Source organism: Dermatophagoides farinae, chromosome 4, assembly GCF_024713945.1.
Source record: "Dermatophagoides farinae isolate YC_2012a chromosome 4, ASM2471394v1, whole genome shotgun sequence".
Classification (NCBI taxonomy): domain Eukaryota; kingdom Metazoa; phylum Arthropoda; class Arachnida; order Sarcoptiformes; family Pyroglyphidae; genus Dermatophagoides; species Dermatophagoides farinae.
This window is the reverse complement of record NC_134680.1, coordinates 955,284-968,415: the sequence shown is the minus strand read 5'-3', so window position 1 is coordinate 968,415 and position 13,132 is coordinate 955,284. Positions and strand designations below refer to the sequence as shown.

At 31.8% G+C, this 13,132-nt stretch overlaps 1 protein-coding gene across 1 annotated transcript; it reads left to right on the top strand.

Moving 5' to 3' along the window:
* Window positions 1-2,767: 2,767 nt before the first annotated feature.
* Nipped-B (Nipped-B cohesin loading factor) lies at window positions 2,768-11,303 on the top strand. The gene is made up of 3 exons (XM_047052254.2): window positions 2,768-9,495; window positions 9,566-9,984; window positions 10,047-11,303. The coding sequence occupies exons 1-3, from the start codon at window positions 3,064-3,066 to the stop codon at window positions 10,177-10,179; spliced, it is 6,984 nt and encodes a 2,327-aa protein (XP_046908210.2). The 5' UTR covers window positions 2,768-3,063; the 3' UTR covers window positions 10,180-11,303.
* Window positions 11,304-13,132: the final 1,829 nt, after the last annotated feature.

Below are 13,132 nucleotides of genomic sequence, written 5' to 3'. Positions count from 1 at the left end.
TTTGTGTCTATATATACGATGTCTGTGTCTGTGTGTGTTTGTGTATTGTTCGGGTGGGTAAATATCTGACTGGTTGGTTTTGGCTGGATTTTGTGACCAAGCGCAATTTCAATTATCGTGAGATCTATTCTTTTTTTTTTTGTTCAATGAAAAATCCAACGATAACCACAAGATGGCAGCTGCTAGTTTTTCATTTTTTGTTCATTGTTCATTTTTTTCATTGAATTAACCAATTCGGATCGCATGGATACCAACCAAATGGCCTATCCCGCTTATTTCGCTTAATTTCCCGATCCACGATTTATAATACATATGAAAATTCATGAATCAATAAAAAAAGAAAAGTACATGGACTAGAGCAGTATCGATCCAACTAGAATGCACTATAGTATGAGCATTTCGTGTGATCCCGCAACAACTCGCCCACCTAAACAATTGTATCGACTGTCACAATATGCAACAGGTGGATAGCGGCCTACATAATTGGGAAAATAACGGATCAACATGTAAAAATGGCACTGTTGACCATTAGAATTTCGGGCCAAGGACACCACAACCAAAGTAAATAATCGACATCCAACATGTAGAAATAACAATAACAAGAAGCAATAACAATAATTACCAAAAATATAATATCAAAGATAATTAACAGTTCGTTCTAAACTACCTTCATAAGCATTCAAGTTGGACATATGACATTCCAAATCTTAATAAACGACGACGAGTATAAACACATACACTCATCGAGCACAAACATTGTGACATGGCATTTCATAAATAACGTATTATTTTTCGCTATTTTTTATTGCGCTAATTTATTTAACTATCTTTTATTTTTTGATTGGCTATTTTCAGTCTTTGGCTATTCTATATTGCAACCCTTTTTTGCCGTTGACCACAACAAATTATAAAATAAAAATTTTTTTTTCTTTAACTGTTATGATGATAGAAACCGTATCCACTAGATGGCAGACAAAGCGTTAGAATTTTTTCTTTATTTGCAATATATATTGTCTAGTCTAGTCTATAAGTCTAGTTGTAGTGGTTCAGTGGTAAAAGAGGGTGATTGTGATGATGATGATAGACGTCCAGAATGTGATACGCGCGCCAGTTTTTAGCTTATATCAATCATATATTATCATCAAGCAATTACCTAGCTTAATTTGAATGATGATGACCAGAATGGTAAAAAAGAACCCTTGATCCAGGATGTGCTATATCTTTGATGATTCCAAAATGTAAACGAGTTTTTTTTTATTTGAATCGAGCCAGTTAATGAAAAAAAACCCCTACGTCAAACAAGACCAGCTACCGCATGCATACATTGATAATGGCACAAAAAATATACCCAAAATGAAATGATCCAAATTGATATATTTAAATTAGACCAAGGAATAATACACCAATAAAAAAAATGATGACGTCCTCTTTGAATGGAATTGAAGAAACAACAACAGCAAACGAAAAAAAAACCCAACAAGGTAGTAGCAATATAATATGGAAATGATCGAAAGTAGTAGCAGCAAATTGAGCAAAATATCTGTTCATCCTCCTCAATTCATCTTTTATCTTTTCTTTTCACTGTAATGATGATGACAAAATGTCTGACTGAATATATTTATGTGCGTGTACGAAAAAAAAGAGAATCCTCAATAGTAGTGGTTCGAAAAAAAAACATTATATTACCTTACTATGGTAGTGGTCATTTTTTTCATCCTCAATCGAATATCTTGGAGAAAAAAAAAGTCAGACCAATTGAGAGAACCAAAAAAAAAAAAAAAAAAAAAAAATTTTTTTTTTGGTTGTTGATATTGATGATGATGATGATAGAAAAAAACAACGAGCGAGGGAGATATAATGATGCTGATGATGAGATGCTAATTTTGATATTTTTGGTTTCGGATCAACATTTACCACCACCACCACCATTATCATCATCATCACGACGACCATCATCAGTCATCAACAACAAAAACAACAACAAAAACAAAAATTATTCAATTCAATTAAAATTCAATTTTTTATTGTAATCCGTAAATGAAAAAAAAATGGTACAATATTTGTGAATCTAAAATATGAAAATGAAATAATTTTTGATGTTTTTTGTTATTGTTGTTGTTTTCTTTTCTTTTCATCTCTACATCGCCGACGCCGCCGCTTGTATTTCAAATTTTTTTATAATTAATAATAATAACAACAACAACAACAAATAATGACATTGATTTCAATTATTAAGAATATAATCATGATGACCATTTTTTAAATTTTTTTTTTGTGTGTGTGTGTGTATGTATGTGACATAATTCAATTAGATATCGACCATCAAATGATAATAATAACGTGAAGAAGATAAATTTTTTCTTCTGGTCCATCATTTACCACACAGAGATTATTCTGGTGATGGAATACAATGAACACTATAATTAATAGGAATCCATTATTTTTATTCAACTTTTTTTTCACCTACAAATCGTAAATTCTATTCTGTGTTTTGTTTTTCAACATAATTCAATCTGAATTTCGAAGAAATCTGAGATCCATTTCAGTGGTGTCCTGAACACGGCCACTGAAATCAGGCTGTATTAAGCCGCCAAAAAAAAAAATTTTTCGTAAAGGTATGAGAAATTCGAATCTATTGTGCAAATATTGACGTTTTTTTTGTCATTTGGAATTCTAGTTTTTTTTCCTTAAATTTATTCTTCACAATCATGTCGCAATAAATTTCCAAATTCATCCATTGAATCAATTGAAAGTTTCAAATCAACCAAAAGCACACCCACCAACCAGCGACACACCCCTCAAATATTGGATACGAATCTCATTTGAATTCTTAATCGATATCATAATCTGTTTATCAACATTAACAACATTTGAATTGATTCTTAGATTGTTTTTTTTTTTGTCAAATTTCATCCAATCATCGTTTTTTTTAATTTTAATTGTGGCTATTATCATCATTGAAATAATAATCTTCTAATTTTTTCATCATCACATTATTAATTAGTGTTCTTAATTATTATATATCAGAATTGAAAAATTATCTTATTCAAGAAAATAACAAAAATGAATCATCCCATAAATAGCCTAATAGGTGGACCATCCACTACTAGCCACGGAAATGGTCTCACAGCTGCTGCATCGGCAACGGCTGGAACTGGACCTGGTCCTGGTCCAGGTGGTGGCGGTACCAATACATCCGGTACTACTGGTGCCGGTTTACCATTACAACATATGTTCGGTTCATTTGATGCAAACATGGATTCATCAGTTACATTGGCCTGTTGTCAATCATTATGCGATGTACTCACTGAACTTCCATTACCAACAGCCGTACAGGATAAATCATCGCACACACGTTCATTGATCACCGGTTTAAATGTCAATATGACATCGGCAAGGAATACATTGCTCAATGATTTAACAATGGTGCCACAGATACAGCAGGCATTATTGATAGCCAAACAACATTTGAGCGATGTTACATTTCATCTGAATCATTCACAACATCATAATTCATCAACATCACCGGCATCCGGTACTTCGAATACACAGCAATCACCATCATCGGATCAACAAACAGTGACTGGTGGTGGACCAAGTCCAAGTCATCATCAACAACCATCACAATTATTACACGAATTATTAGCACGTGGTTGTTTTCTTAATTCACAATTATCAGTAGCAGCAGCAGCAGCATCATCAACACCATCGTCAACATCATCAGCGGCTACGACACCTGCTGCTATCGCTGCAAATGTATCATCTATTTATCCATCATCAACGACAACGACATCATCATCCTCATCAGCGGTGGCTGAAACCACATCGGCCAATTCATCAACATCAAATGATTTATATTCACAGCATCATCATCATCACCACAATCAACAACAACAACAAAACCTGCATTCTCATCAACAACAACAACAACAACATTCTTCAGTATTGACCGGCAGCCATCAAGGACATGATTTATTGTCCAATAATAATAATAACGAATATTCACAAATGAATCATCATCATCATCAACAACAACAACCACAATATCATCAACAACAGCAACAACAAAGAACCAATATTCATCATCATCAACAACAACAACAACCACATCAAGATGTAAATAATACAATCAAAATAGAATCCGAAAATCATACTCATCATACACAACAACAACAATATCTACAGCAACAACAACAATTACAGAATCAGAATCAAAATTATTCATCACTTGGTGAACGTGTAAAAAGTCGACAAAGAGATGCGGCAGCCAAAGCTATACAAGCAAATGCTGCAGCATTTGCAACAAATCAACAACAACAGCAGCCGCCGCAACAACAACAACCTTATAATCAACAACAAATGATACCAAATAATAATAATTCTCAAGCAATGATAATGACCAATGATTCAATATCTGATACAATGTATAATAATAATAGCAATTCAAATTCAATGAATCAAATGCCAACAACACGAACAATGGCTGCGGCGGCGGCAGCGGCTAATATTAAAAATGAATATGGTACACAATCATCATCATCATCATCAATAGATGATAAAGAATGGCAGCTACATGCTACATCATCATCGATAGATGATAAAGATTGGCAACTACCTGCTACATCACAACGTAAATCTTCCACTACTTCTACAACAACGACAACACCAGCGACAATAAATTATAATCGTAAACCATTATATCAACAACCACCGGCAAGGCCTAAAATTGAAATGGTCAAACCACAGATACGTTCTGTTAAATATCAATTCACCGATATCGATAATGATGCGGCATTTTTGTCAAAATCCGTGGATATTGTAGTGAGATTTGAACAGATAATTGATCAAATTTTACAAACATCGTGCAATGATTTTAATGATTATTATAGTGAATTATATGCCGGTGATGTTAATACAGGCATGGGTGGCTATAATGATACAAGTGATAATGATTATTATAATTCAGGTTATGAAAATAATAATAATAATAATCAATACCAAAAATATCATCATCATCAACAACAACAACAACAGCATAATAGAAATAGTCGTAATACTAATAAAAGAATAAAATCCGGATTCGATATAGCATCGGCAAATCATTTGAATGGAATGTCATTTAATGTATCAATAGATTCAGATCAATTAAAAGAGATAATGATTTTATCAGCTAAATTAAAACAAACAAATCGTATCGGTGAAATTGAAAGAAAGAAATTAATACTATTCTTAACGGTATTATCGAATCAATTGAATATATGGTTAACACGATATAAAAGTAAATCATCTGTTGCAGCAATGTCATCATCACATGGTGATTCATCCACAATGAACAATGATAATGATGATGATGAAAATGTAAATGAACGACAACATTATTGGGAATTATGTTGTAATGCATCACAATCAGCGCTACATCTGATGACATCGACATCCGGTCAGAATCAATCATCATTTGGAGCCGATCAAACCCAATTGATTAGTTTGGAAGAATTGATTGAAGTTATTGTTGATTTTCTATCCAATAATCTGAGCGCTGCCACACATGTAACAACATCTACAACGAAATCATCTAAATCTAAATCATCATCATCATCATCGTATCATCAATATCAACATTTTGGTGTTTCCAAACGACATGTAACTAGATGGACACAATTATTACAATTATTATTTGAATTCATTAATCTTCGAACAAAAGGTTCACTGACAGATACTTTGATTCTATCATTAACCAGGATCTCAATGAGTGCCTTGTTCCTATTACAAAATACGGCCGAAATGCAATTTGTTTCTATAGAAATATTATGCCATGTATTTGAAGAATATCAAAAACATCGTATATCGATACTTGAAGAGCTTTTGAATTCATTATCGAAAATACCGACGAAAAAATCACACCGTAAAGATTCTGTATTAACACAAATGTTGATACGATTAACAAATGCATTTTTTCAGCCCAATACAACTCAAACGCACACACGTGATTCATTGACAAAACAATCGACAGCCGCATTACAGATAATCAGTAGTTTTCTATCACATTTTCTGCGCAAATGTCATAATCATTCATCTGGTGGTGGTAATTCAGATGTTGATTTCAAATTAATATTCGAATCATTATTGAATGATCTATTGGATCAATTACATTCACCACATCAGACGGCATCAATATTGATTGTACAGGTTATAATAAAGTTGTTGATTTCATATCTAGCACCACAACAGCAAAATAAATCACAAACATCATCATTAGCGGCACGTTTATTAGCCATTGAATATCTATCTATTGTTTGTTCGAAATTTGCACAATTTTTAGCCGAAAAAGATGAAACCATCAAAGAATTGCAGACAACATTTTCAACAATCGAACAAGAACCTGATGTTAAACCAATCAAGAAGAATAGAAATCGTGAAAAACAACAACAACAACAGCAGCAGGAATTGGAACAAAAACAAAAAGATGGAAATTTCGTTGTCAAAGTTTACAATTATCTTATCGATTATTTTAATTCGGAAAAATTATATAGAGAAAAACTTTGTCTTGGTTCCATTTGGATCAAGGATAGATATTTTACTGAAAATGAACAGAATGAACAAGATTTTCTACAGAAATTGAATCAATCAAAATTCAATGATGATTCTGGTTCAGTTGTTGCTATTTCGACTGCCGCTTTATGTATACAGTATATGGAATTTGTTCATTTTTCAACCAATTCAAGATTATTTGACATATCGATCTCACATGTGACAGCATCATTATCGAATACATCGAATACGACACAAAGAAGCCGTGCAATGAAATGTTTATCAAATATACTTAGTTCAAGTACTATTGATCGTGCTACACAATTGTTATCACGTTCTGATCTACAAAATGCAATGCGTTCTGCATTACTTGATCCTTCTACATCGGTACGTGAAGCAACAGTCGATCTAATTGGTAGATTTGTATTACAATCAAAAGATCAGAATCTTGTTCAACGTTATTCTGATCTTATTGGTGATCGTATACTTGATACGGGTATTTCCGTTCGTAAACGTGTGATTAAAATACTTCGAGATTTTTGTATTGAATTTCCTGAATATGAAAAATGTGGTGAAATGGCAGTCAAAATTGTTCGCCGTATCAATGATGATGGTGAAGGTATTCGAAGACTTGTTGTCGATACATGTCGTGATCTTTGGTTTACGAACACTTCACAGATAACACCGATCAAATTTAAAGTTTATTCCTTGTTACATGTTATTGCCAATATGATCAATGATAATGCATCAATGGAATCGATGCAATCATTATTTGACCAGTTAATCAAATCAGATACAATGCTTATTGCTCAACAGATTTGTGATTCAATCATGAACGATGTTCTAATCGATGATATGCCACAATCAACAAAGAAAACACAATTGAGTGCCGTACAATGTGTTGCAATGATGTCACAATGTTGTCCAGAATTGATGGTTAAACATTGTGATACATTACAATCATTAATGTCATTACCATGTGAAACATTGATTGAGATTTCATTACGTATGAAAGTCATACAGACTATTGAACGTGTATTGCCACATATACATAATCCATCACCATATCTGTTGACAAGAATAGAAGAAGATTTAACTAAAAATATTCTACAATCATCTGCCAACATTATACAATGTTCGGTGAAATGTTTATCTGTTTTGATTAAGAATCATACGAAAAATACAAAATTGGCCGTTGAATTATTCTGTAAATTTCAACAAATCCTTTATCAATATAGAAATCTATTATATGATGGACATAATCAGCAACAAGTCAAACCGAAATTATTACGTGCCATTTTTACTTGTGGTCTTTTTGCCAAATTTTTTTCAATTCATATCTATGAATATAAAGATCGTGTCCGGGATACATTTATCGAGCTGATTATATCGCCATATGATGTTGATATTAAATGTAAATCAATCGTAGCACTTGGTTTCATCATTGAATCTGATCCTAAAATATGTTTATTACCAAATGTGATTGAAATCTATACAAGAATATTACGAAATGAATATTCGGAAAATGCCAGTATTCAATCAACGAATCGTAAGAATGATGAATTATTTTGTATTCAGGTATTGAATAATTTTCGTAATTATCTATCCGAATCGATTGAATCGGATGAGAATGCCGTCAAAACGATTGAATGGGCACGTGAATCATTGAAATCGATGCAATCTTCTGAAGATGATTCTGGTTCAACACAATCACAAATTATTCAAAAATATCTGAGCTCAATATTGATCAATGCATTAAATCCAAATCTATCGATTCGTCGTGTTGCTTGTAATGTAATTCATGTGATACATTCCGGTGGCCATGTACATCCGCTTCAGCTTGTTCCACATTTAGTGGCAATGACTTGTGATGATGATTATCAGATACGTGTTCGTGCTGATCATGTTCTTCATGATATTGAACGTAAATATCATGGCTATGTAGCTATGAAAGCCAAAGAAGCTGTACAATTATCGGCATTATTCTGTAAAAAATTAAATTGTTCCGGTTTTCGTATCTATATGGAAAAATCATCAACATCCGCTGCTGCCACACAAGATGGACAGACTTTGATCTCAATGCCAACAACAACGAAAGAAATTTGTTCCCGTTTAAGTACATTGTATCAGGTTATCTGTACGAATCGTCAATCACGACGTGGTTTCATTACATCATTACTAAGACATTTTGATACATCGGAATTTGTTGTGAAAACAATAAATTCAACAAATAACGAATCAACAACAACAACAACATCCGAATCATCATTATCATCATCATCGATGAAACCAGAATTGATTGATATTGAATTTTTTGTCGAAAGTATCCTGTTTTTTCCTTATACGGTTTTCGATGAAATACTTTACATTTTAAATCAATTAGAATGTACACTTTCAATCAATTCAACACATGTTACTCAATTATTCAAAGAAATTTTCACAGTCGAACGATCTCAATCATCATCATCCGAACAACAACAAGAACAACAGAATCCTGTTGTATCTCAACATCAACAATTCATCAATAATCCATCATCTACTGATCCATTGATGCAAGGATTGATGAATCAACAGCCACAAATTATTTATGATCATATGGGAAATGCACAAATGATTTATCATAATCAACCGCAAATGATGATGAATCCATATCAACAATCGCAACAGCAACAACAACAACAACCACCACCACCACAATCGAATGTTATTGATATTGAAGAAATTGATTTAGAAAATGAAGATCAATTTAAAAAATATGAAAATAATATTCATGTCAATTTTGATCTATTATTAAGTGATCGTTCCAATGAACGTTTAATTAATATAATACGATCATTACGGACAATTTATCTATCAACATTATTACGAACTTTATTGAAAGAATTTTATCTTTTAAAAGATGAAAAAATCAATGATTATAGTACGAATGATGCAAAAACCTGGGAAAAACCTGTTCATCGACGACAGGTTTGTGTAACGTTTATTTATTTATTTAATCATTTACTAATTTTAAACAATTTATTTTTCTCTCCATTAGATTGAAAGTTTACATTTAAAAGAATTGTTTAATCTGGCAAAACCAAATATCGAAATGCAAGAATCATTACTGTTAAGTAATGACCTTCAAAGTGTTGAAAAACAATTATTAAATGAATGGAAACGATTTCGACAAGTTTCAATGAATAATTATGATCCAAATTTTAAGCCATTATTATTGACAAAATTATTTCAATTTGGTTCATCCAAATCAACATCATCAGTACAAGCCATTGTTTCTAGCAATGTTGAACAACGAAATCGTACAAATGATGATCAACAATCACAACAAAGTGGTGAAGGAATGACCAATTGTGTTGATAGTCAAAATATGGTTACAACAGCTGATCAAACACCAAACAAACAGCAACAACAACAACAACAACAACGCCATCAACAATCAGCCAAAATGAACAACACGTAAGTTTTAAGCTGATTCATTATGAAAATTTATTTTAATTTTTTTTATTTGTTATCGATAGAAATAGCAATAAAAGATCTAAACAATCTACAACAAAAAAGAAACGTAAAAGAATCGTTATGAATGATGATTCAGATGAATCTTCATCCGAAGTTGATGACGATGATGATGAAGATTATCAACAAGGATTCTGATCTATCGATCTATGACCAAAAAAAAGATAACGACTTTTCAACTTGCAAGAAAACCAGACCAGACCTCAAAGTTCAAACACAAAATCTAATCTGTTTATCTAATTGTCATTGTACAAAAAAAAATCATTAGTTGTACAAAGAAAATCACCATCAACGTTCAACGTTCATCCATCCATTTTCTTGAAATGAATCCATCCGTTCATTCATTCATTCATTCATTGATACCTATAGATCCTAATGTATGTTGACATGAGAATCTCCCACATGTGATCAACGAAAAATGACACTTTTTTCCATTATTTATTTCTCTTTATAAAAAAAATGATGGCAATTTTTTTTCTTCCCCCCTACTACAAAACAGTGACAATTATGCCTTTAAAAAAAATTGCCAATCAAAAAATGATTGATCATCATTGGAAAAATACTCATGTCACCATCATCATCATCATCATCATTTCATTATGTCAAATCCATTTTTTTTTCTCCATTCTTATCTTATATCCAGATGAAATTTAATCATCATTATCATCATCATCATTTGTAATCGTTGTAATTATTATAATCATCGTTGATAGATTTGAATTTTTTTTTCATTAAACACACACAAATTTTTATTATTCAAATTAGTTTTATTTCAAATTTCTTCGCAATATATCACACATACACGTACAGACATTTGAAATTTTTCGTTTTCACATTTTCTTAATGTAATTCTCCATTGCTGTTGTTGGTGTTGAATTGAATTTGATGAATTAATGTTGATGATGACAACGAAATACAGATACATACATACAGACAGACAGACAGACACATGTAATAATTTTTTTTCCATTTGTATAACAATAATAATTTACCTGATACGATTTTTTTTTCGCTTCCGTACGGTCAATAATAATACTCGGTGGCTATTTTTTCAAATTTTTCATTGTTGATGTATACACCATCACACACACACTTTTTTATTAGCTATAACAAACAAAATGAAAACAAAAAACGAACAATGTATCAATGTATCGAAAGATAAAAACTATAAAAAATGAATTTTTATTATTATTATAATAATTACAATTATTCATTGATTAATCAATTAAAAAAAAAACAAATTGAACAAACAAACAGACAAATTCTTTTGCTTTTTCAATTTTTTTTGTTTTTTTTTTCAATCGCACATTGTATTGTTTGTTTTTTTTTCTCTGTACCAATATAATTGATTTATTGATTGATTTGATTAAATTAAGAAGATTATTTATTTGTAAAATTATATTCACATTTAAATTTAAAAAATAAATAACAATTATCATCATTATCATTTTTTATTTCCGGATAAATTATTTTTTTTTTTGCAAGCATTTCCCATACACACACACACACATGGATTAATCATTCAAAGGTTTTTGAACTTCCCCGTTCCTTACAAACTAAACAAACTCACTCTCTTTTCCTAGGTTCCCTAGGTCTTTGACTTTTTTTCTGGTTTTTCAAACCATTTGGCTTTCGCTTTTCACCATCAAAGTCATAGATAGATAGATAAATGTCATTGACATGTACTTTTTTTTTCCTATGGACCTCATGGTCCAACGGTATTGAATGATGTGTGTGTGTGTGGACCATGAGGTCCATTGATTCATTGTCATTGGTACACACATTTATTTGTATATATTTTATGACCAGCCATATGCTAGTTCCAACTACCACCATAACCATCATTGTTAGGGCAAAAAAAAAAATATTCATCACGGTCATTCAATCTGTTCAATCAATGGCTTTCTCTTTTATTTTTCCTAAATATTTACTTCATATGCATATACGATAATGATGATGATGATGGTGATGGCCGCAGGATTTTTCACTATTGTATTCAATGTCAGATGGACAAAAGATTTCATTTTTCAATTTATTTTTCTGGATATATATACATTTTAGAGGTCAACGTTCCATTACTTGAACATGGACCAGGTTGTTTTTACGTTTTTTTTCTGAATGTTACGAGCGATTCCCCTATTAAAATCAAGAAAAAAAAACACATGCAGAGAGACACAGAGAGAAAAAATCCCGCGCCATTGGTTTGAATAAGAAAATCAAAATCAAAATTCATATCGGGAATAAAATGAAACTGAAAAAATGGTGGAATACCTCTTTTGCCTGGCTCCCCCTCCTGCAACCACCACCACCACCTCCATAATTTCGATAGTAGCAGTATCGAAATCTATTTACTATTCTATTCTATATGATGATGATTACGGATATATAACGGTGATTGAATAGAAAAAGAAAAAAAAACATTTTTGTATTTTTTGCTGGATTGTTTCTTTCTTTTTCTATCTGTCGAATACGAAGGCAATGATTTTCAATGATATTCGTGAATATCATTATATATGGGTTGAATGACCGACATGAGCGCGCAAATTTTTTTTTTTGTTTCCAACCTAAACAACCCAATTTTTCTATCAAATCAAACCAGTGGAAAAAAAGGTGGTGTATGTTTGTGTGTATGAAAAAGATGGTAGAGGAGTAGGCAAACGAACGAAAAATGCTTTCCATTCAGAAGACGTTGCCACCGTTTTTTTTGTGTGTGTATGTTATGTATAAACATAACATGGACCAAAATGATGATGGCTACCACCTAGCCTTTGATATCTAGAATTTAATATTAACAAATTTGGAACTTTGCATATCTCTGGTTATGATTTGGTGGATCCAAAAAATGAATGAATGGATGGATGGATGGATGTTATCTCGAAAGGATGTTTAAGGGAATAAACAGATAAAGAGTGTGTGTGTTTGTGTGTATGATGGCGGTATTTTACAGAAAAAAAAATATTTTTCGGAACATTGTATGGAACAACCGCAACATTGAACATTCACAAAGCATCCTTTAATGTTGTGAGAAAGAAAAAAAAATATTTGGCAAAGAATTCATTGTGTATCGTATGGGGCGTATTTCATCTATATA